Source organism: Peromyscus eremicus, chromosome 8a (genome assembly GCF_949786415.1).
Source record: "Peromyscus eremicus chromosome 8a, PerEre_H2_v1, whole genome shotgun sequence".
In the NCBI taxonomy this organism is placed as follows: domain Eukaryota; kingdom Metazoa; phylum Chordata; class Mammalia; order Rodentia; family Cricetidae; genus Peromyscus; species Peromyscus eremicus.
The window spans coordinates 103,843,835-103,869,909 of record NC_081423.1 but is presented as its reverse complement, the minus strand read 5'-3'; the positions used below and the strand labels follow the sequence as shown (position 1 = coordinate 103,869,909).

The 26,075-nt window shown below is 45.3% G+C and overlaps 1 protein-coding gene across 1 annotated transcript in view; it reads right to left on the bottom strand.

Annotated features, from left to right (window-relative positions):
• Positions 1-26,075, bottom strand: part of Tbcd (tubulin folding cofactor D) — a 173,988-nt gene that overhangs the window by 8,494 nt on the left and 139,419 nt on the right. The window contains exons 24-34 of the mRNA XM_059272344.1: positions 19,718-19,780; positions 18,821-18,897; positions 17,419-17,500; positions 16,638-16,756; positions 14,061-14,152; positions 13,193-13,333; positions 6,290-6,373; positions 5,160-5,318; positions 4,950-5,088; positions 4,584-4,705; positions 2,887-2,964 (exon numbers count right to left, since the gene is read on the bottom strand). Coding sequence (XP_059128327.1) covers positions 2,887-2,964; positions 4,584-4,705; positions 4,950-5,088; positions 5,160-5,318; positions 6,290-6,373; positions 13,193-13,333; positions 14,061-14,152; positions 16,638-16,756; positions 17,419-17,500; positions 18,821-18,897; positions 19,718-19,780 — 1,156 coding nt within the window. The remainder of the gene's footprint in view (positions 1-2,886; positions 2,965-4,583; positions 4,706-4,949; positions 5,089-5,159; positions 5,319-6,289; positions 6,374-13,192; positions 13,334-14,060; positions 14,153-16,637; positions 16,757-17,418; positions 17,501-18,820; positions 18,898-19,717; positions 19,781-26,075) is intronic.

Here is a 26,075-nt window from a genome sequence, read left to right as displayed (position 1 = left end):
AAAGTCATAACCACAAGAGTACCACATAGAGTGGTGAAGGATGTGTGACACAGCAGGTATGGAAACACCGAAAATATAGAAATCATCCCCTGAAAATGTGTTAAGAAACAGAAACAACAATCCCGTACGTGAACTTAAAAGTTGTTTAAAAATATCTGAAGGGAATCAGTCTGTAGGAAGGAACTGATGAAGAGACAGAGTGATTTTTAAAAATCCTAGCAAGGAAAACATCTGAGGAAGGGGATACAGTTGCTCAGAAGACATACAGGAGGCAGCAGAAACAAGTGAAATGTCTTTTGGTTGTGAGACTTATCATTTGAGCAGTAACTCTTTTAAATGCTGAGATAAGCTGCTTAGAATTCTAGGTCTTCTGATGAACCCAACAAAGGGGCTGTTCTCCAGATGAGGGAGAGGATGTGTGTCTGCAAGATGCAGTAATGAGACAAAGTAACAAAAATGTAGGTAATTAAAAATAACAGACCCCAGACAAATGGCTAACTGGGGTGCCTACTTAACATTATTGAAGTGGACCTACTTGGCCACCAGGTTCTCCCAGCATCCCTCAGTCCTTGCCTGCTACAGGGTATGGCTGGTATACCCCACCCCCTACCCTAAACTTCTCTAACCCAGGGTCTGGGCTGCCCTTTCCCTATATAATCCAGCCATTTTAGCTACACCAGCCCTTTTTTATCCTTCTACCCTTTACCCTCCTGGCCCTTAGGTCCCTGGCTTTCCCCTCTCCTCTCACATGACCTGGCTCAGGGTCCTATTCATTCTGGACTCTCCCAAATGCCCCAGCCTCCGGCTATGCTCTCCCTTTTATTTACAAAAACCTCATCCTCCACCATACCTAGGAGCAGTCATGTCCTCCTTTTTTCTTTTTTTAATTCAAGCATTAACTGTACAAAAACACAGTGAATGGAAATAGTACCAAGAACTCTCCTAGAGCACAGAAAAGAAAGCCCCAAACAAATGAAGAAGATAGAATGAGGGGAAACTATTGTGCTAATCAGAGAAAGGAGAAACATGGAACAGGAAACTGCTTTAATGAAAAAAACCAATAAGATTACATGGAATAGATTTTATGGGCCCAGTTAAAAGATCAGATCACCAGACTCAATTTTCATAAAACTACATATACTGTTAGCAGCTGACAAAAAAGCAAATATATAAAAATAATGAAAACAAAAATTACAATCCAAAGCAAAAAACAAAATGAGCCAAAGTACCATGTAAGCAAAAGCACCTCCAAAAACAGAGTCCATTCATTGAGGGTCAGCCCTGCATTTGTGTGTACCAAAATCTCAATTTCAAAATCCATGAAGCAAAAACTAACAAAAGTATAGAGAAATAGAAACATCTATATCATACTTTTCTACTATCTTATTTTGAATTTTTTTTTTTTTTTTTTTTTTTTTTGCTTTTCAAGACAGGGTTTCTCTGTGTAGCTTTGTGCCTTTTCCTGGAACTCACTTGGTAGCCCAGGCTGGCCTCGAACTCACAGAGATCCGCCTGGCTCTGCCTCCCGAGTGCTGGGATTAAAGGCATGCGCCACCACCGCCTGGCTTATTTTGAAATTTTTAAGCCAGAAAAAAATACATGTCAAATCCTTAGAACATTTCCCAAGATGAAGCCAGCGATGTGGGAAGCGCGTCCTAGCCAGGCTATGCACTTTTCAGCAGTGGGTTTTAGAAAATCAGTGCTGCACACTGGCAAAAGGAAGTCCTGTGGTGTCAGATTAAAAGCCATCCGAGCATCGAGCAGACGCAGGTCTACCTCCTTGCCAAACAGCTAAAACCCACAGATACTAGAGATTTGAAGCAAAACAAACTGGTCCTCCTGCAGCAGCCTCATGTGTGTGATGTATGCAGGACCTCAGGGCAATACAAAGGAGCTCCTAGCCTCCAGGGTTCACCTGAATGCTGGTCAGAAGCAGTACAAGAACACTGCCCAAGGCCAGGGGCGGGGGCAGAAAAAATTACAGGAAAATGGCACAGATCTTCTCAGTGGGGCAGAAAATAGAAAGTAAATGGTAGTGAGCAAAGACTCAGAAGGGGAAGAAAATCAACTGAGACCCAGCTAGTTTGAAACCACCACCAGTTGGTTTAAAAGGAAAATCCAAAACCACCAGGCAGTTTCTAAGTAACTTATCTTTAAAGGGTGCAATAGATGCTCAGAAATCTTCATGAAATACAAAGCTGTCCAAACCAACAAAAGAGAATTCAATCAAGACCATGAGGCAAAAATGAGCAAGATGAACTCACTTAGAAGCCAACCTGGCACCTATGTGGTACCAGGGCTTAAAGAGAGACATCATGCAGCTGGACTGTCTGCTCCTCTAGGCAGGAGGCCGAGGAACCACAAACCACACACACTAGGAAGCAACTAATTCATTCACTGTGTCCCATAGCCTCTGTCCAGCTGTGATGGGCACAGGCACACTCCTGGGCCCCATAACACAGCCCACATACTATTCTTTTTCCATCTAACCTTTATCATATCTCAGGCTCCATGAACTTCCAGACCTCTCTGCCTACCAACCCTAATTAAGTGGACTACCTCACTTGTCCAAATCTACCTTCCTACCTGGATAGCAGGGTCCTACTTCACCCCATCCCAATGCCTGCTGCCTGAATTTGCAGTTTGTTATCTTCTGGGTTCTGAGATCCTAATCCAAATATTCTTTCTTTAAAATAACAGCTACCCAGATCTGGTAGCCATAGATTTGTGATCCCAGCACTTGGAATGCTAAGGAGGCAGGATCATGAGTTTGAAGCTAGCCTTAGCAACACAGCAAGACACCAAAACAATAAATAAATACAAATTTTTTGAAATTTGGGCAACTAGGCTTTCATCAGACAGGGAGCAGTGAATGAGCATGCTTACTTCTCCTCAGCAGTAAAGATGTCAAAGCACCCGTTGGCCAGCAGCTGGTCCAGCATTTTCAGCAGTGACACAGACACCCTGAGAGGCCAAAATAAGAAAACATGAGACCCACACAAAACACCCAAGAACTAAGAGCCACCCATGTGAGAGACAGGCAGATGCCACTGACACGTTTAAACACACACACACACACACACACACACACACACACACACACACACACCTATAACACCACTATGGCTCTTCCTAGATGGGACAAGAGTCAAAATAGTCTTGTCAAATTCCTAAAAACAGACACACCGGTATTTTAATTCTTGTAAGAATACCAAAATGACTATGGGAAGTAAGAATAAAGCCAGAGCCAATGTGGCTTCTTTCAGGAATTACCTAAAGCAAAGGTAAGAACAGGGTTCCTGACGTAAAGATGTGTAGATTGCCTGGTAGAGTCAACATTCACCTGTACACTTGATGGTTTTGACAAGGTGCAAAACTAGTTCAGTGAACGGTCCAGCAGAACTGGACAACCACTTGCAGAATTAAACTGAGCACCACACAAAACTATCTGAAAACAGAACATAGGGCTCAAGCTGAACCTAGTGCTGAAACTTCTGAAAGAGAGGAGCTCTCTAGGGCCTCCAAATTAGGCAAAGATTTCTCAACAACAACACAAGCTCACTGATTTAACAAGGACTTGCCCAGTACAATGAAGGCATCAAAACCACCAGTGAGAAGGAAAGTCCAACTAAACAAGCCGTGTCAATGAACAGACATCTCGGACACTAGGAGAGCAACTGAGTGTCCCACAGAATAGCCACCTGAAACCCTGACCACACCAATGCCAATGCTGGGAAGACATGGGACAGATAGAGCCAGCAGCTTTACAGAAGTTAACAGGCAATACACATGACCCAGCCGTCCATTATTCAATGTGTGCGTCCACAGAGACTCATTCCTGCATGTCCACTGTAGCTGTCTGTAAGGCCTGGAACATGAAATGCCCAAACAAATGACTCAGTTCCTGCCCACAACAGGCCCTGACTGGGCAATAAGAGGGACAGACAGACAGACAGGGGTGACCACACTGCCTGCCTGTTTAAATGGAATTCTACAAAATGCTACCTTGACTTTGGTGACAGCAGATCAGTGGCTGCCAAAGTGGATAGTTGGGAGGGCTCTGAGGGGCAGGAGGAAACTCTGGTGAACAGGAAAGGCTTCATGGTATACACATCTAAAGGAACCACCCTATATACTTCATGTGTTGCCTTTCAAGTTTCTTAGATTCTCAATGAGGCTACTGTAGACAAGAAAAGACAGGGACTATTCCTACAGACTAGAACCTCATTCCACTTCTCATGGTATTCTGCATCTGCACACACACACATATACACACACACACACACACACACACACACACACACACACACACACACACGGCATTTCCTGCCCTGAGTGCATCAAGGGAGAGGGACTGCAGGACATGAGTGCCAGGAACCAGTGAGGCCCAGAGGAGATGAATGCTGGGGCTCATTGAAGATAAGTGTAGGGGCCAGAATCTGGGAGCCAGTAGGGCCTGACAGCTTGCTGTGCCCTGCTCCTCACCTACTAACTGTGACAATGTGTCTCAGGGAAACCTGTGCTCTGTGGAAATAGGATGGGGCACAGGCACCATGACCTCCCAGCCTCAAGACACTACTCACCTGTCATTCAGGAGGTTGTCCTCAAAGACCTTCAGGAGGGTTCCGCTGAAGCTCACCAGGGCCTGAGCATCCTTCTGAATCCCCTTCATGTACTCAAAGAGGCTCTGTGTAGAATGCCTGACCTGTGACCCAAAAAGCAGTATTGTGGCACTGCATGGCTAGCTTCTCCCTTGGCTCCCCAAGGCTACTTCAATGACAGTAAATGCCTGGGGCCAATCAGAAACAACGGCAAACTACAAAGACAGAAGTTCCTACAGGTGCTGGGCTGTTAAGACAGTGAGCATATGAAGTGCTCACATCTGGGAGAGAACCCTCTGAAAGGACTCCCCTGTGTCCCCTGCTCTACACAGCCAGATGCCTCCTCACCGTAGACTCTGTCAAGCCACCAACAGATACAGCCAGCCCCAGCAGGACATGGTATCTGTAGGTGGGCAGTCCCAAGAGCTGGGTGATGAGAGGGAAGGCCTGGGAGGGTGCATTCCAGTTCACAGAGGCAACATCAGACCTGAAAGAGAGATTTCCTCAAAGCCATGCTTAGAGGGGCTGGGCTGCAAGGGGACCCAGACGTGACAGTACCTGGGAAACAGACTTTCCAGTTCTCTGCGGTGGGGAACATGGGGAATGGGAGGGCTGTCGAAGTGCAAGAGAGTCAGGAATACCCGGGCAGCATGAGCACGGAACCGATCAATCTTCTCACTTGCCTGCTGGGCAACGCAACACATGACACGCTCACAGCTGTAAACAGAAGCACGTGTCTGAGGCCAGCCTGGGGATGTGTAGGCACCTTATTGTCAGTGGCTGATGAAGCCACATCAGGATGGCTTAGTTAGGGCTTTTATTGCTGTGATAAAATACATGACCAAAAGCAATTTGGGTAGAAAAGGGTTTATTTCAGCTTACAATTCTCAGGTTATACTCAATCACTAAAGGAAGGAAGGACAAGAACTCAAGGCTGGAGGCAGAAGCAGAGGCCATGGAGGAATGCTGCTTACTAGCTTGCATGGCTTGCTCAGCCTTTCTTATCCAACTCAGGTCTACTTTCCCAGAAGTGGTACTGCCCACAGTGACCTGGGACCTACCATATAAATCATTAATCAATAAAATGCCTATAGGCCAATCTTATGGACATATTTTTTCAATTGAGTCCTTCTTTCCAAATAATTCAGCTTGTATCAAGCTGACAAAAAACTAATCAACACAGGTTGAGTATGACTGCACTCTATGCATCCCAATGTCTCAGGAGTCACATAACAGGTGCATGTGAATGCTGATGCACTCCTGGGGCAGAAGGAGTGAAAAACAACAGTATTGCAGGTCAGTACAAGAAGGAAGATGAGAACTGAGGTTGAAAAAGAATGGCACACTCATAAGACAGTAGAACTTCGGGCCTCAGAAGAGGTTGAGACTCATGGGAGCTGGATCAAATTGCTGGCAGCCCATCCTGGCCGGAACTTCAGCTACAGAACCCCAAGTTCAGAGGCCACCACAGGCTCTGAAGCTGGCTGCCAAACAAGCCAGATCAAAGGAGGTTCTGGTATAGGGTTGGGGGAGTAGGTATGCTATGAAGCCTGTTATGGGGACATGGAACAGGAGGAGGACCCTGGCCATGCTCCATCGACTGTGGAGGGTCAGGATCAAGGTCAGAGAAGCTAGTCTGAGAAGGTATGGAGGCACCAGGGCAGGTGCAGCTGGCCTCAGATACTCACATGTGGGCCTCAATCAGCACCGGCTCTGTCCGGGCCAGCAGAAGGGTCAAGTCCATGAGGCTGGTCATGGCAGCTTCACGGACCCTGTGGATAAGGAGACATCAGAAGGTCAATCGAGGACAGGGATTCCAAGCCCTGGTTCTACCAACCAGATCCATTGGGTCCTGTAAGAATAGACTCTAGAGCCAGGCGGTGGTGGCGCACGCCTTTAATCCCAGCACTCAGGAGGCAGAGCCAGGCAGATCTCTGTGAGTTCGAGGCCAGCCTGGTGTACAGAGCGAGTTCCAGGAAAGGCACAAAGCTACACAGAGAAACCCTGTCTCAAAAAAACAAAACCAAAAAAAAAAAAAAGAGTAGACTCTACAAGCAGCCAATGAGCGGGGGAAAAAGTCTTGAGACACCCAGTGCCCACACACAAGCTTGGTTCCAGAAGGCCCAAACATAGGGAAAGTTTCAGAGATTACAGAAATTCCTCTTCAGTGTAAACCATCAGAGAAATCCAATGCCGGCAGCTGGCAGTCTTTACTTAAATCCCTTGACTGGAGGACAAGGGACGTGCTGTCTCTCATACTGTCAAGCAAAAGGATTCATTCTTAACATCTGAAGACAGACTGGACAAGTCTCAGCAAAGCCTAAGACATGAGCACACACTATCGAACAGGTACTTCCCACAGCCTCCTCCCATGTGAAGCTGGCCCCCTGTAGTGTCTGTCTGCACAAGGCTGGCACTTCTGGTTCTCACCAAACAGAGAGCAACCAACATTCATATCCATTCTAGACTTACTTTCTTGCTAAATAGAGCTGTCTGTCATTAATTCACAAAAAAAGAAAAAAATGATCTAATTCTAGAGCAAAAGCAGTCATTTTTTTTTAATTTAATTTAATTTAATTTTACAATACAATTCAGTTCTATATATCAGCCACGGATTCCCTTGTTCTCCCCCCTCCCGCCCCCCTCACCTTCTCCCCAGCCTACCCCCCCCCATTCCCACCTCCTCCAGGGCAAATCCTCCCCTGAGGACTGAGATCAACTTGGTAGACTCAGTCCAGGCAGGTCCAGTCCCCTCCACCCAGGCCGAGCCAAGCAACCCTGTATAAGCCCCAGGTTTCAAACAGCCAACTCATGCAATGAGCACAGGACCACCCGGTCCTACTGCCTGGATGCCTCCCAAACAGATCAAGCCAATCGACTATCTCACCCATTCAGAGGGCCTGATCCAGTTGGGGGCCCCTCAGCCATTGGTTCATAGTTCATGTGTTTCTATTCGTTTGGCTATTTGTCCCTGTGCTTTATCCAACCTTGGTCTCAACAATTCTTGCTCATATAAACCCTCCTCTTTCTCGCTAATTGGACTCCCAGAGCCCCACCCGGGGCCTAGATGTGGATCTCTGCATCCAGATCCCTCAGTCTTTGGATGGGGTTTTTAGCATGACAGTTAGGGTGTTTGGCCATCCCATCACCAGAGTGGGTCAGTTCGGGCTGTCTCTTGACCATTGCCAGCAGTCTGTTGAGGGGGTATCTTTGTGGATTTCTGTGGGCCTCTCTAGCACTTTGCTTCTTCTTATTCTCATGTGGTCTTCATTTACCATGGTCTCCTATTCCTTGTTCTCCCTCTCTGTTCTTGATCCAGCTGGGATCTCCCGCTCCCCCAAGCTCTCTTTCCCTTGACCCTCGCCCTTCATTACCCCTACTCATGTCCAAGCTGTTCATGTAGATCTCATCTCATCCATTTCTCCGTCACTGGGTGATCCCTGTGTCTTTCTTGGGGTCCTGTTTTCCAGGTAGCCTCCCTAGCTTGTACAACCACTTTGGAAATCAATATGGCGCTTTCTTAGAAAATTAGGAATCAATCTCCCCCAAGATCCAGCTATACCACTCTTGGGCATAGACCCAAGGAATGCTCAATCATACCACAAGGGCACATGCTCAGCTATGTTCATATCGGCATTGCTTGTAATATCCAGAACCTGGAAACAACCTAGATGCCCTTCAACTGAAGAACAGATAAACAAAATGTGGTACATATACACAATGGAATACTACTCAGCAGAGAAAAACAATGACATTATGAGGTTTGCAGGCAAATGGATGGGTCTAGAAAAAATCATCCTGAGTGAGGTAACCCAGACTCAGATAGACAAACATAGTATGTACTCACTCATAGGAGGATACTAGATGTGGAACAAGGATGACTGGACTGCAAAAGCAGTCATTTAAACTGGGATACAGGTGCATTCAGCCAGAGTCAGGAAAAGTAAGATACAATCCCTCAGGCCTGGGGTCATCTCTGCCTTAATTAAACCCTCTATGGGGCTTGTACCAGGTTCCTGCTGTGAGGCCCACAGGCCTTCTTGGAGGAGCTAACAGATAGCAGTGCAGGCCAGGGTTCCAGGGGACTCTTCAAAGTCAGGTGAGGATCACTGGACACAGAGCAAGACTGGGGAAGGTGGGGCAGATCTGCAGTGTGCCACAGGGACATGGGTGCACATCTGCAATGAATGCCAGGGGATTCAGGGAAGGAGATCTGCAAAGCATGCTGGAGAGAAATGGGGTACGCATCTGCAAAGAGGGACTGGGGGAGATCTACAAAAAGTACCATGGGATAAAGGAGTGATAGACAACTAAGTGTGCTGAAGGACACAGGTGCATATCTGTGAAGTATGCCAGGAGACACAGGAAAGTAAAAAGCACCTAGGTCTTCGGATATACAATTAGAAAGCACACGTAGACATACTGTGGGACTAATCTGTAGATTTCTTTCATATTGCCTGCCACCTCTTAAGCTGTGATGCATAGGATGAGGCTCCAAAAAACACAGCAGAAACCAGCTACAAGGAGAAGCTGTGCTTGCCAAGCACATGAACAGGAGAAAGAACTGGGTCCTGAGCCTCAGAAGGCCTCGTGACAGAGCCCCTGGGTTAAAAAAAATAAATAAAAATAAAAATTAAAAAAAATCACACCCCAGATATGCTCAGTAGTACTGAGCTTAATCCTGGGAACAAGGGCAACTGAATGAAACCATTGTCACAGAGCCCAATCCATACCACAGGTCTATACAGACCTGGCCACCCTCTCTGTAAAGCCCTTCCATTCACAGTGACCTGGAAAAGAAAACATAGTAGCTTTCAGTGGTATTTGGCTGGCCAGTAGCACCACCTGCTAAAAGAAAACTATATAACACAAAGCCCTGCAATTTAACTACAACTTAGGAAATTCAGTTAAAGGAATAGGAGACCATGGTAAATGAAGACCACATGAGAATAGGAAGAAGCAAAGTGCTAGAGAGGCCCACAGAAATCCACAAAGATACCCCCACAACAGACTGCTGGCAATGGTCAAAAGACAGCCCGAACTGACCTACTCTGGTGATGGGATGGCCAAACACCCTAATTGTCGTGCTAGAAACCCCATCCAAAGACTGAGGGATCTGGATGCAGAGATCCATGGCTAGACCCCGGGTGGAGCTCTGGGAGTCCAATTAGCGAGAAAGAGGAGGGTTTATATGAGCAAGAATTGTTGAGACCAAGGTTGGATGAAGCGCAGGGACAAATAGCCAAACGAATGGAAACACATGAACTATGAACCAATGGCTGAGGGGTCCCTAACTGGATCAGGCCCTTTGAATGGGTGAGATAGTTGATTGGCTTGATCTGTTTGGGAGGCATCCAGGCAGTGGGACCGGGTCCTGTGCTCATTGCATGAGTTGGCTGTTTGAAACCTGGGGCCTATGCAGGGTTGCTTGGCTCGGCCTGGGTGGAGGGGACTGGACCTGCCTGGACTGAGTCTACCAGGTTGATCTCAGTCCTCGGGGGAGGCTTTGCCCTGGAGGAGGTGGGAATGGGGGTTGGGCTGGGAGGAAGGTGAGGGGGAGAACAAGGGAATCCGTGGCTGATATGTAGAACTGAATTGTATTGCAAAATAAAAAAATTTTAAAAATTAAAAAAAAAACAATACTCTCAAACAATACTAAAAAAAAAAAAAAAACTATGGTAAATAAAACATAACAAATACAAAAATAACAGAAGCAACAAAAACAGACTGACCAAAATATATAGTCTTTACAATAACTATATCTGAAAAATATGAAGAAAATAGAGAAAAGTAAATTTAAAAGGCAGAATTTCAAAAAGAATTGTAATCTCTGAGAAAGTTCTAGATACTGATCAATTAAAAAAAAAAACAAGAGTGTCAAGATGTATGTGTCACTATCTACTACAGGGTTATCGTGCCATGCTGGTTGTATAAGCAGCTAAGCCTCAGGGATCACTGTAGAAGAGGAGGCAGAAAGAGTGTGAAAACCAGAGTTTGCTATAAGATTATGTCTCCCAGGAAGACATACCAATAAGTGTCACCAACATTACTGCCTAAAGCTGAGCTGACCAAAGATGACAATAGACTTGGTAACATGGATTGAGGTGGACAAAGCCTCAACCCTACATAAAGAACTACTAAGGAATTCGTAGAGTGGGAGAAATACACACACACACACACACACACACACACACACACACACACACACACGAGTGCATAACAATAACTAATGAAAAAGGAGCCCATGAATTTCAAAGAACAAAAAGAGGAGTATATGGGAGTTTGGAGAGAGGAAAGAAAGGGGAGAGATGATGTAATAAAGAAAAAATTTTTAAGAAGAATGTCTGGAATTGCACCATTCACTACAGGTAATTCTACACTAACCCCCCAGGAGCAGAATCCTAGAGGTCCCCCTTTGCAGAGTGAGCTAAGACAAGAAATATCACAGAGGGTAAGGTCCCAAGGACCAGGTCTGAGGAAGAGGCCCCAGCACCAGTCCTTCCTGCTTTGCTCTGAGGGGTGTCTCTCAGTGCCAGGCAGACTGCAAAGACACACACTATTGTAAACTATTTACTTCAAACTGAAATTGTTTGGAGGTGGGGGCCTCATAATGAAGCTCAGAATGTTGCAAGGTCCACAGAGTTTCCTCCCCAAGGTCATGAAAGCAGTAAAAACTGCCAGGGAGAGGAAAACCTTCAGCTGGTGAGCTGCCTACAAGTAGAGCAGAAGTCTCGAGATGTAGTTTTTGTGAGCTGTCTCCCCTGCTGGGGAGTGCCTTTCAGCGATACAGCTGCCTTTGAGTCACCCATGTAAGTAACTCCTGTAAGTAACTTCTAGACCCACTGGGTCACTAAGCTAGACTTGGGGGGAACTGTCCTTTGATCTGTCTTCAGTGCCCTATTCTGGGTAAACAGAGATCTGTTCACATCTTCCATGGAAAAGACACACAACACTCACCATTTTTCTGTCTTGAATTACAAGAAGGAATCCAGCTCAACCAAGTCTCTTGGGACTTCAGGGGCCTCAGAGAAGAAGCCTAGGACCTGTCAATATCTATCACAGACCCAAGTCACCAGCCCCATGTGGGCTGGGTTCACAATGTCAGCTTAGGCCACTGCCTGCTATCAAGCCTGTAGCACATTCTGGAAGAGTCTGCACAACAAAACATGTCCAAGGCACTCCATCCCACATGACATGCCTCAACCAAGAAGACAGATCCTTTTCAAGGAGAGAGATAACCAGGCTCAAGAAATCTCTGGTAAGACAAGATGGCCATTGTCAATGAAGAACCCTTGAGGTCAGACCAAAGGAGCTAGTTCTCACGGACATCTTGCTAAGAGACACTACAAAAAATCATCCAGGTGGGGGTGCCTTATAGCAGGGGAGCCACCCTTCAGCTGTGCCGGAGGGAGATCTTGACAATGTGGGAAATGGCCTCCATTTCTCCAGGCTCAACAAGAATGAGGTTAGCCACCTGAAAGCCCTTCCTGTGTCTACACAGGTACATTCAGATAACTCAATCCATAATAGCTGATGGACCTGAAGTTGTCCTAGGGAAGAAGAAGATAAATTTACAATGAAGGAGAATATAGGAAATGCCAGCAAATACAAACTGGAAAGACCCAGTGCAATTCAAATTAATGATCAGTGTAACACGAAATTAAAACTATTAGATGAGCTTAATAGTAGAAAAAAAAAAAAAAAACAAAGGAAGAGTCAGTGAGCAGAGCATAGACAAACAGCATTTATACAGCCAAAGAACAACAACAAAAGTTGTACAAAATGAAGAAACCTTCAGGATCTGTTTGGCATGTGACAAGTGCTTGAGTTTTTGGAATGTGAAGACATGGGGGACCTCCAAAATGATCTGTAAAGTGGGATAACCAGCTAGGCAATGGGATGTGAGAAGAAATAACTGGCTGGGCACCCAGAAAGAGAGGAAAGGAAAATGAAGAGGCAAGAAGAACATGTTAAAAAATAAAGTCTGATACAAGGGATAACATGCTGTCTCCATGTTTCGATCACAATTAAGACAGCATCTTCAGACAGGCAGTGGTGGTGCATGCCTTTAATCCCAGCACTCAGGAGGCAGAGCCAGGCAGATCTCTGTGAGTTCGAGGCCAGCCTAGTTGGTATACAGAGCAAGACCCAGGATAGGCACCAAAGCTACACAGAGAAACCCTGTCTCGAAAAACCAAAAAAAAAAAAAAAAAAGACAGCATCTTCTATAAGCTCTTTCTGAACTCTTAACAACATTGCCCGCAGGAGGGAGTGTAAAGCACCTGGCAGAGCTGCTGACTCAGACAACAGCAGCAGCAGCCTTGTTCTCTCCCTCAAAAGGTGTTTCTGTAACCTGGGCAAAAAACTTGCCCTACAGGAGGAGGAAGGGAAGACAATCAGGCAGACTCAAAGGACTATGGAAAGCACAAGTTCATTGCTGCTCACCTGAGACATCAGTGCAGACTGCTCTTGTGAGAGTTTCTACCATGACAGGTTGTTTGAAGTCCTGGGTACCTGGGATGCCATGCCCTTCCCTATCTTAGGACATTCACAAGACAGCAAGGAAGTCATACTTCAAACACTGTCCTTACCAGGCTCCCACATCCCCTCTGCTGTCGGTGGTATAATCGTTCATGCAATCCAGCAATGCAGTATAAACCTCAGAAATGTTCTCTTTGCACATGACTTCATCTGGAGGTCCCTCTGCTTTCACACCAACTGTCTGGCAAATCCTGAAATTAAAATATGTGTGTCTGTGAGCTCATCCTTCACATTACAATGGCCTGAAGTGTCTTGCTGTGGGGAATATCCAGCCTGGCTTAGGGGCCCAGGGCACCCTTCCCACTGCAGGTGCAGAATGATGCTCACTGTGAAGTCACCTTCACTGCCCCCATAGTCTGCAAGGTAGCTGGCTCTTTCTGTCTTCCACCCTGATAAAAAGGCTAATGCTGCTGCAAGGAGTCAGGACTGAATGGGCTTACAGAACCACAAGGAGCTAGAGAGGGCAAACATGGCCCTACATACTGCATCTACAGACAGAAGTCATTAAGACATAAGATTCAGGCATTGCTCCTTTTGCTAGCCTCAAGATGAGGCTCAATCCCCAATTCTTCATCCATTTTATTTATTTATTTAGCAGTATTAGGGATAGAACCCATAGCCTTGTACATGCTAAACAAGCACTCTGCCACTGTGCTATTCCCACAGCCAGCACAATGCACTGGTTTGTTTGTGTTTGGTTTGAGATAAGGCCTCAGTGTTGCCAGGGCTAGCCTCATACCACTGTCCCTCAGTTTCTGAGGTGGTTTCCAGGTGAAGATGCAATGACAATGCTCTAAAAGGGAAGAAATTAGAGAACAAGAAATAACAAAACACCTCTACACATTTCTGCTCTGTGCTAGCATGAGAGATAATCCTTGCGGTGCCTGTTGATGCCCACCTGCCAAGCCAGAGGCTCACCGTGAGATTGCCTTCAAACTGTCTCTCCTGGCTTCAGCAAAGCTCACATCCTTGGGAGAAGTACAGGTGACTGTTCTCAGACCTGCGAGAACCTGAGGGCAAAGAAGTCCCCAAAAATTATCAGCTACAAAGCAAACACATTTTTTAGACAGTCTCAGTAAGTAGCCCCGTCTGGCCTTGAGCTTGAGAAACCTCCTGTCTCACCATCCTGTGCTGTGTGTGTCCCACCAGCTGTGGCTGTCAACATACTTCTGTTTCAGACAGAGATGTGGCTCTGGAGCCACAGGGCACAGTAGCCATGGGTGGGGCTTGCTAGGCAGTTCATAGGAGCCACCTCCCACATACGACAGCAGGCCCTGATTCAGCTTCTGGAAGAACATATGAAAAGGGATCATCCCACAGCCTCCCCTCTGCTGTACCCAAACTCTAGCAACTGCTATGGATCTGGACTCATCCCTACAAGATATTCATGTCTATTGTTCCCATCTTGGACAGGGGACAGTTGACATTCTGGCTCCCAACAAAAAATGAGCAGTAATACTTACATGTTTTCTCCCACCCATTCCCCCACCCCATGTGCACGTGTGTGTGTGTGTGTGTGTGTGTGTGTGTGTGTGTGTGTACACAATCACATGCGCTACAGCCTGTATGTGGAGGTTAGAGGATAACTTTGTAGAGTTGGTTCTCTCTACCTTTATGCAGGTTTTAGGGATCAAACTTGGGTCACCAGGCTTACCCAGCAAGTGATTTTATTCACTGAGCCACCTTTTTGGCCCAGGGTTATTACTTCTTGAACTGATAGTTCAGTTCTAAAATCTTTCATGTTTATCCACACTTCAGGTAGATAAACCCCTAGGTGAGTTTAGTTATTATGATAGCTATACTCGGGGTAAAAGGCCTACTCATCACAGGAGGAAAGGGAACCAATTTATATAGAGGCAAATGTGGAGAGCTTGTCTTACAGCATCCCAGCTTGTGGCAGGCAGCAGGGACAAACAATATCAAGAGCATCTTGGGGATGTGTTGGCAGGACCAAGCCTGGTGTTTCAACTCAGAGGGAAAAAGTGCATGAGCTTCATGGACTAGGTGAGTGGGGAAAGGAAAGTCTCCAGAGCCAGGCTGGAGGTATGCCCAGGGCTTAAGCAAGGACAAGTGATATAGGATGCTAAGAAGGACAGACAATGGGGAGAGAGCATGCCACATCAAAGCAGATAAGACAGTGTGAGAAAATGATACTGAGAGACAGAGGTAACCTGGGATAAAAACCTACATGTAAGAAATGAACAAGCTTCTCAACTCAAGGCTTACAATAGTGGAACCAGTAGAGAAAATACTTCTTTTTATTTGGTTTGGTTTTGTTTTTCGAGACCAGAGTTTCTCTTTGTAACAGTCCTGGCTGTCCTGGAACTCGCTTTGTAGACCAGGCTGGCCTTGAACTCACAGAGATCCGCCTGCCTCTGCCTCCCAAGTGCTAGGATTAAAGGTGTGTGCCACCACCTCCCAGCCAAGAAAATACCTCTAGGCCTTTCAAGATCACAGGGCCTGGATGAGGGGGCCTGGTAAGCCTGAGAAGGTAGGGCAGGAACCACTTTGCTCTTTTAAGGTTGCCACTGCCTTAATAAGAGTAATAGCATCCAAAAAGGAAACAAAATAGTAATATATGATATGGGGGCTGGAGAGATGGCTCAGCAGTTGAGAACACTGACTGCTCTTCCAGAGGACCCAGGTTCAATTCCCAGAACCCACGGGGAAGCTAACAACTGTCTGTAACTCCAGCTCCAGGGGAACCAACACCTCACAGATACACATGTAGGTAAACACCAATGTATGTTAAACAAAAATAAATAAAATATTTTAAAAAAAGAAATCTTTAAAAAAATAAAGCCGGGCGGTGGTGGCACACGCCTTTAATCCCAGCACTCGGGAGGCAGAGCCAGGCGGATCTCTGTGAGTTCGAGGCCAGCCTGGGCTACCAAGTGAGTTCCAGGAATGGCGCAAAGCTACACGGAGAAACCCTGTCTTGAAAAACAAAAAACAAAACAAAATAATAATAATAATAATAATAATAATAATAATAATAATAATAACACATGATATAGTCTTCTGAGGCACAGGCAGAAAAGATGCCCACAGGACAGCAGGCTGGACATGGGTCTGCAGCCTCTACCCATCCCCAGCCCACTGCCCACCATGACCACAAACAAGTGCCACACAAGGGACACAAGGATAACATTTCATAAGGAATTTTAACTGCATGGCCTTATTATTAGGGAAATAAATTGAGATGGCTGCAAGAAGAGAAAACATATTCAGGCACTAGCTTCTGCATAGAGGCTACTGTTTCCTCATCCAGGCAGCCACAGTTTCTTCGGACAGTCCCTTCCCACCCTACAGACTTGAGCACAGCTCTCCAAGTGTGTGCTGCAAGAGCAGTTAGCCCACTGGAGTGCCGGTCCAGTAGCCACTGCCTTCATGGCCACCTGTGCTAATGCTGAGAATTCTTTCCCAACCAGAGGCGGGCAGATTAGTTGCCAGCTCTTCCTATCTGTCCCCTCTTGGTGCTGTTGGCACCCTCACCTGCTGCAGATGACCCCTGAGAAGGAAACCTGGGAGGGCACCCAAGGCTGAGGAAAAGCCACAGCGGGTCATCTCCTCTGGGCACTGGAGCTCAGCAAGGTACTCTGGAATCAGCTCCCCTGAAGAGAAAGAAATGTTTAGAAGTGGCCTATATCTAGTGGTACCCCTCAGAAATACAAGTTAAATGTATCAGGTAAGCCAGGACAATGTTCTGATGCAGACATACCTTCAAACTAATATATAAGATATAAGAAAAATTATATAAGGTAGTTTTAAGGTTTCCTTAAGTGTGTGTGTGCTATTTTTTTCCAAGACAGGGTTTCTCTGTGAAATAGTCCTGGCTATCCTGGAACTCACTCTGTAGACCAGGCTGGCCTTGAACTCACAGAGATCTACCTGCCTCTGCTTCCTGAGTGTTGTGATTAAAGGCATGCACACCACCACCGCCCGGAATGGACAAGTGATTTTTATACAGAGTTTCTAGGAAGTCATGTTCCAGTGAAGCTCCCTGTTCAGAGATATTAAGGGCTCTTTAGGCAGCTATGCTGACTGATGAATCTAAGGACGTGTCCTGAACCCAAGTGGCTCAGGAGGAGCCATGTGAAGGTTACTGTGTAACTGAGAACCCCTCTCCTCACAGCCCAGCTGCCTGGCATGAGCCGGGTGGGTTCCAAGAGCTTAACTCCAGAAAGGTGATCAGACAGGGCTGCTTCCTGGGCATCACCCAGCCCCAGCCTGTACTGTGGATCCCTGCGTTAGGCCCAGCATACAGCTCACTCACTCTCAATGGTAAAGCCTGCCTCCCCAGGCTCCTCCATGTAGTATTCACTGCAGAGGGCGGCCAGGGCTGAGACAGCTGCCTCCTAAAACAGAAGGGGACATGAGTGAAAAGCGGGTCTGTCTGAAAAGTGCTCAGCCACAGATGCGTGGGGCACTGCAGTCTGGCACAGTGATTATGTTTAAAAACAAATTAAAGTACATCATTGCCACACTCTGGTTTCTCGAATAAATCTTCTGACTTTCCAATGTGTCTACTTTATCAGCACCTGTCAGATGTATCAACCACTTTAAATTCTCTGTATTAGTAAGCCTAAAGTGAGAACTCTATTTCTTCCATACAATACAATTTTTATGTGTCTTCATAAGGCACAGTTAATATAAGACAAAACATTTTTTCCCTTCCCAGCAGAAGCAATGTAGGGATTGGTTGTGTTCTTTTGTGGACAAGGGCTCAAGGCAGCCCTGGTAGAACATGGTTTAGAGAATAGGAGGGCCCACTGGCATCTCAAACAAATATATTCAGAACAGAGAAGGTGAGGAACCAATGTTAACCCCAGTAACCTTGATGGAGGCGGGATGATGCAGTATCACAAATCAGGAGGTGGTGGTGTGGCATCTCCTTGGTTCCCCACCTCTACAGTCTGCAAGAGATGACTCCAACTCAATTCAAACCTTCCATTCAACCCCTCCCCAAAACCAAGGAGAAAGGAACTGAGAAGGGCAGGATGAAGATCAGCATGGGAGTTCCCTCAGTACACCACAGAGATGCTACATGTACTAATTAAGGAGCAAAGAATATCATGATCATGGCCAATGGGACTTGATTATGGATAGTTTAAAAGAAAATTCTGAGACATCAACCATGAGGCCTCCAAATTTAACCAGTAAGACTGTACCAGAATTGCATAGACACAAAACAGACGGAAGCCCTGGGTAGGCAGGGCTCATGGAAGCTTGAGTGTGCTTCCACTCTTCATCTGGCACATCAGAGCCTTTCCAAAACATCAACAATTACAGCTACTGCCCCAAACATGGGTTACATGTCACAGCTCTGCCAATCCAAGGCCATCTGACCCCAAAACATGAACATAAGCCCTAGCTTCTTGTTGTCCAAGTAGAGTCTAGTTTGTGTTTTTCTCATTTTCATGTGAATACTTTCTAAGCCTAAGCATACTACTACTATCAAAACAGAGAAAAAGACTGGTAAAGACATAAAGTGTAGTAAGAAAGAATAAAATTTCCAGTTACCGATGGCCATTCTAAGCTACCTGTGTAAATCATGTAGGCCCAATGATGGTGTTGTGAACTGTGAGGTTAGTGTATCAAAGGGCCACTGAGACAGGCACTATGGACAGCATTACTGTCACTCTCTGTACAGGAGAAAGAAATCTTGCTTAGCATACCTTGATCTGTTGTCTGGAATGGCTTGAAACAAGGTGAAGACTTCTAAGGGTGTCGTTTATCAGCCACTGCCAACCATCTGCCAAAGAAGCAAAGATAATGACTCACCTACCTCGGAGTACTCAGCAGACATTTAAAACAACAAACATCTTCTACTTAGTCTTAGAGAAGACAGATGGTGACCTCTAGAATGCATCCTGGAGAAACTCTAGAGTGAACATTCTTCAGACTGCACAAAAGTCCAAGGGCCCCAGTTCCAGGAGGAAGCCCACCTCAGGCTGCTAAAAGTCAGCACCTCCATGCCCTGCTACCACCACTGTGTGGAAAATGCCATTCCCTGTAAACCAAAGACTTGCACATCATGATAGGGAACTTTTTGTTTTGTTTACAGTTGAAAGCTTCAAGTGAGCTTTTCTTCTCTCTCTCTCTCTCTTGGATAATCTCTCCTGGTCCCTAACAACTTAAACCCAACTTCAACTCAACTATATTCAATAAATGAACTGGAGATATGTTTACTCTGTTCAGCTAAACAAAATTAGTACCTTTAGACTAGGGTAGAGCAGGCTTGAGGAAGACTGCCCCTGTTTCAGCAATAAGAGCCATTTGGGCAATAAATAAGTACCAGGAGAGGAATGATCACAAATGTTCAGGATTGGGTACAATGGTGACAGGCAGAACTACAGCTAAGAGTGCCAATGAAGAGTTCCAGAAGAACTTCCCTATCCTTTCTAGGGAAGAAAGTGGCAGGAGTTTGCAGCAATTTCAAGACAAGATATATCAATACTGTGACCCTTTCAAATATAATCCTTTATCCCACCCCAACAAGTTCATCTCTTATTTTGTAACTTGAATAACAGTATTAAGAAAATGTTATCTGTGTCATTAAAGAAAGCACCTACCGATAATGGTGTCACCTTTAAAAGGCATTCTGGAAAGTGACAAGTTCTCTATTAAAACGCACACTATGAAAAAAGAAAAAAAACATTATTTTCCAAAAGTGCATCACCAGCACCTAACTCTCTCATCCACCTTTCATGCAAGTCCAGGCCATAAACAAGTCCAGGTTATCTCCCCAGATGGACACCAGGAAGAATATACTCCAGAGCTAGCTTGGACACAGAAGCTTGAAGACCCCTCTCTTAAAAAGAACCTGTGCGCACGCCTTTAATCCCAGCACTCGGGAGGCAGAGCCAGGTGGATCTCTGTGAGTTCAAGGCCAGCCTGGACTACCAAGTGAGTTCCAGGAAAGGCACAAAACTACACAGAGAAACCCTGTCTCTAAAAACCAAAAAAAAAAAAAAAAAAAAAAAAAAAAGAACCTGTGTAAGCCAGGCGTGGTGACACACACCTTTAATTCCAGCACTCAGGGAGGCAGAGGCAGGTGGATCTCTGTGAGTTTGAAGCCAACCTGGTCTACAGAGTGAGTTCCAGGACAGCCAGAGCTGGAGCTGTTACACAGAGAAACCCTGTCTCAAAAAACAAAAACAAAACAAACAAACCTGTGTAAACCCAGAGATCCACGTAAGGCTAAGAGCACTTTTAAAGACTGGTGGTAGAGCATCTTAGACTAGCTTGGGTCCTAGGAAAATCTAGACTGTTACTTGATAGGACTTAGAATAACTTCTTGAGAGTCGGTGAGAGTTTCTAGAGAAGCTTCCTAGAGGAAAAGATGTGGGCAGCACCACTCCATGGTTTCTCTCCAAGGCCAAATAAAGTGGAGCATCAGCATCCATCTCTACTTCCTAACTGCATATGCTGTGTAACCAGCTCCTCACACTCTGCAGCTACAACTAGCTGCTCTCACTGTCTCACTTTCCCTGCCATGATGGTCTGTTCCCTTAACCAGAAAGCCAAAATAAGCCTTCCTTATGTTGCTTTTTTTCTGATATGTTGTACTAGCAATGCTCCAGGCCCTGAGGTCAGTCTTGTCTCACAAAAGGACAACCACAACAACAACAAAAAAAATGCTCACTAGGAAGCAATAGCTGTACTGGACCCAAATACATATGCCCCCAAGGAACAAAGTCTCAAATGGCTGCATAGTCAGAGGGCTTGGATGAACACCCAGGTATAGGACAGGTGAGCACCTGGGGTTCAGAATACAGGGCAGGTAAGCACCAGAGATACATGTGTAGGGCAGGAGGACATCTGGGAGTGTACGATGTAAGGCACAGGTTCATTATGGAAAAGCAATTCAGGGCAGCCCCAGGCTGCAGTTTGTGAGAAACAGAGCTGTAAAGCCCACTACCCTCAAAGATAAGTCCAAGAAGGACTTTGGGCCTAAAGTTCTGGTGAATGCTAATCTGTTAGTACTATTGTGTTGATTTGTGTCATAGGAAAATAATGACTGTACCCGTGGGTAGGAACACAACAGGTTGGCATGTGACTTTCATATGGAAGAGAACTTAAGATACTGGACCAACAAGACCCAGCTATGCCGCTCTTGGGCACATACCCAAAGGATGCTCAATCATACCACAAAGACATCTGCTCAACTATATTCATAGTAGCTTTATTTGTAATAGCCAGAACCTGGAAACAACCTAGAAGTCCCTCAGCCGAGGAATGGATAAAGAAAATGTGGTACATTTACACAATGGAGTATTACTCAGCTATTAAAAACAAGGACACCAGGAAATTTGAAGGCAAATGGATGGAACTAGAAAAAAACCTGAGTGAGGTAACCCAGACCAAGAAAGACAAACATGGTATGTACTCACTCATAAGTGGATATTAGCTGTAAAATAAAGAATAAATATGCTACAATTCAGATCCAGAGAGACTAGGTAACAAAGAGGGTTCATGGGGGAACACCCAGATCTCCCTGGGAAGGGGAAATAGAAGAGACTTCGTGAGTGGACTGAGGGCCAGTGGGGATGGGGATATGAGTGATCAGGTTGCGGGGGGGACAGAGGGGGAGAGTGCTAAGGGGGACTGCTGGGGGTACATTTCAGAGTCAGGTGAAGCCTGGTACAGGGGAATCCCCCAGGAGTCTATGGGTAGGACCCCAGCTTAGACTCCTAGTAATAGTAGATAAGTAGCTGTGGTGATATTTTATTTGTGCACCCTAATAAAGCTTATCTGAGGATCAGAGGAAAAAGCCAGCCACTATATTAAACAGGTCAGGCAGTGGTACCACAGGCCTTTAATCCTAGCATTGGGAGGCAGAGATTCATCCGGATCTCTGTGAGTTCAAGGCCACACTGGGAACAGAGCCAGGCGTGGTGGCACACGCCTTTAATCCCAGTGCTAGTTAACCATAGAAGTCTGGAGGTCTGTACAGACAGAAAGTGATAGAGCTGGGCAGAAAGAGGACATGAGATGGCAGGGCACAGAAAGGATATAGGCGTGAGTATACAGGAAGTAGCTCTCTCTTTGGCTGAGGATTTTCTAGCAGTAAGAACGTGGCTGGCTTCTTTCTGCTTCTCTGATCTCTCAGTTTTCACCCCAATATCTGGCTTCAGGTTTTTTTTGTTTGTTTGTTTGTTTTTTTATTAATAAGACTGTTCAGCAATTTGTCTTACAAGTAGCCTGAACTGGCTGTTTCCTGTGACCAGACTGGTGACTAGCCCAATTGTCATCAGAGAGGAATCATCCAACATCCTCTCCTCACCTAGAAGTCCATGACAGAAGGCTTTACAAATGGGGGCAACTGGCATAGCTGCACTAGGAAACAGAGTTTCAAGATCACAGCGCTGACATCCAGCGTTTCCCCTGCTCATGGTATACCTCATCACCCACCAGCTGAGGAACCCAAATAACACAGAGTTAAGCCCGTCTTTTTCCATAGCATAGGACCCACAAGAACCAAAACTAGGACACAGCCCAAGACAGCCACAAGGGGGAGAGGGCCAGAAGGAAAGAGGCCTCTGGAAGCAGGGGTAGCCTTTGTAGATAACCCCACCCTGTGCCCAGCAAGAACAGAACCAGCCTGCAGCATTTCAGATGCTCTTCCACAGATGTACAAAATGCTATAACATGAATACAAAGTAGTCCATTCATTCTTCTGCCAGATGGCCCAAACTACCCATTCTCTTCATTGCAAACAAGGTAGCTGTACACACACCTGAGGGAATAAGACTACCCATCAACCCAGGAAATTTACAGGATGCAGAAAAGAGACTGGACACACTTCCAAGTAAAACCCATACTGCAAATGCCAAAATAAAGAAACCACACACTTTTACTCCATGAGATAGTCCTAGCCTGTTTCTGTTACCAACATACTTCGTGTTCCAGAGAAGAAAACCCTTGCCCCACATCTCAGCACCAGGATACTTTGCCCTAAATGAGAACCTGAGAAACAAACTCCTTTGATCCATACATAAATAAGCATCTCCCTGCCACCTGTTTACAGGGTATCTGGTTTACCCCAATGAATAGCATTTAAATAGTTGGCCTGCCCTGAATCCCTTCCCCAAATCACTTATTTTTATTGGCTGTTTTAAAGGGTCTTTCTGCCACATATGAAATAAATGTATCAATATTTAATCTATTATTCTTATCTATGTATCTACATTTTGTCTATGAACTTTTTGCATAATATATTCTTCCATATATAGGCAACATGTTTCCTTTCATTTCTGTCTTATGAACTACTATTAATTTTCCTAGGTGTTATAATGATAAAAGCTACAAAACCAAACCAGTTAGAAACACTCCCAGTCCCATTATGACAGGGTATGAGATCTGCTTAAGAAATCTGGAGATGCCAGGGAGCAGATAAAATATCAACAGCAACTTTACCTGTGCAGCTAGCTATGTGACAGGGATCATCACACCACCTGTCTTCACCTTTGTGCAGATTTGAAAATTTCCAAATCAAGTAACATTTTAAAGAAATAATGTCTTCAACACTTCTTGGAAATTTTTTCCAACTATATTTTTCAAACTCAGGTTTTTAGGGAATCACAAGGTAGTTTTGACTGTGTGAGGCACAGATACAATTCTGTTTTCTTTCCCATGACCAAGAGTAGTAACACCATCCATCCAGTGAAAGGCCCTTTCACCAAGACTGCAAACACCATGATATGAATTCAATCCCACATTCTTCTACAACATCCTGCTTCCTAGGAAACATCATTCTCTTATGAATAGAATAGTTTTACAGTATGTTTAAAGTGCTGGGAAATCCAAGTCCTCACTATTTTTAAAAATACTTTTCTTGGAGGTCTGTCCTACGTATGAATTTTAAGTATATTTATCAACTTAGAAAAGGAAATAAAAAAGGATATAAAAAGATGTTCAAAAGGCTGGAAAAGATGGCTCAGCTGTCACAAATGCTTACTGATCTTCCTAAGGACCTTAATTCAGTTTTTAGCACCCATATCATGAGCTTACAACCTCCTGTAACTCCAGCTTCAAGGATCCCATGTGTTTTACAGGCCTCTGAGGGCACCTGCACTCACATGCACATACCACTGACATACACACACACACACACACACACACACACACACACACACACAAACTAATTTTTTTTTCAGTTTTTTTTTTGAGACCGGAGTTCTCTGTGTAATAGCCCTAGCTGTCCTAAAACTTGCTTTGTAGACCAGGCTGGCCTCTAACTCACAAAGATCAGCCTGCTTCTGCATCCCCAGTACTGTGATTAAAGGTGTATGCCACCACGCCTGGCTAATAATAATAAAAAAAAAAAAAAAAATGTTCACCATCACCAGACAACGATGATAGTAGCCAGGCACTGTGATGGCACACACCTGTAATTCCAGCACTCAGGAGGTAGAAGCAGGAGCATCACTGGAAGTGTGAAGCCAACAGGGGCTACATAGTGAGATCCAGGCTAGCCAGAGCTAGAAATGGGAAAACAGTGAAACAGCCAACAATCCTGTGGTCTAGAGAGCAACATGGTGCCCTGCCCATATCTTGGCCCTGAGAGCATGGTATTTATTATGAAAGAGGACATCACTAGGAGAATCTACACAAAGATGCACAAGTCTGCTACTAATTTTTTAACTTACCAAGAGTCAGTAGGTATTTCAAAGTAAGAAATTTGCTGTTATTGTTTTGGTTTGCTGTTTTGTTTTTATATAATAAACTGGATCTAATAGGGATCTAAGAAAAGTCACATCCCAGAGTTTATATTCCCATCTTGGCCACAGGCTCAGCTGTATGGTTTCAGTTCCAGCATGCCATGTGTCAGCTGACAGAGACCAGTTCCAACTTCCAGAGTTTCCAGCAACATCATCAAACTCAAGAGCCTAAGCTGACATATGTAGAGCAAAGTGGAGCTGGTACCTCTCAGTAGAGAGACTTCTCCATACCTGAAGAAAGTGGCTGTTGCAGGATCATGCCCCTTGGGGCAAGCAAGAGGGGTAAAAGGGACACAGTAGGCCACAGAGTCCTGTTCATCTCAGCTATGGGTGCCTGAAACTGAGTATGCTCTTCTGCACTTAGCTGGCAATTTCCAAAGGTACATGCACAAGTATACTGGCTAAACCTGGCCCTTCTGACCTTCCACACCAGGAGCCCACCCATAACTCTCAGACCTATAGGGACAGCCATTTATTGGGAGCTCAGATACAAGAAAAGCCATCTGTGCTGGCAGCATCTCAGGAGCAATATCAGTGAGAAGAAGCTCTCCAGATGGTCAGGTTAACTGTTCTATTAGGACTACCCAGTAAACTGAATATCAGGCTTCAAACACTTCATCTAAATATATTCTGTGTTTCAACAAGAACCATCAAAGATAAATTCATTGCTTAACCATAGTAAATCCCTGGTGGCACATGAGCCTTATCAACCTCATCTGAGAACCTCAGGGACAGCTATAGAAAGGCTCATAAAGCTTCATCCCCATTCAGCTTTTCTTCAACAACCTCCTAGTATGAGTTCAAACCTCCTGATGCTAAAAAGCCACAGCTAACCTCTTAATTCACGAGCTTCTGGGATCTATGAGGGCCAGGATATATGTGTCTAGTATCTATCCCCAAGACCTACATACTTTAGGTCCTCAACATATCCACTCGATGTACAAATGAATCCTCTAGCTGCCACTGGCCTCAGTCCTGTCTGCTTTATACTGTGTATTCTCTGCCTTCCTCAAGAAACTCCTTTACAAACTTCTTTACAGGGAGTTCCATAGTCTATCACATCTAGCATACAGTTCTTATCTTCCTGAGTGATATCTGTATAAGTACCAATGGGGCTCAACTCTGGTTTTCCTTGGATTGGCCACTCCCCTGTATAGGCAGCCTGGGACATACAACTTGTTGGAATCCCCATCTACCTAGGTGCTGT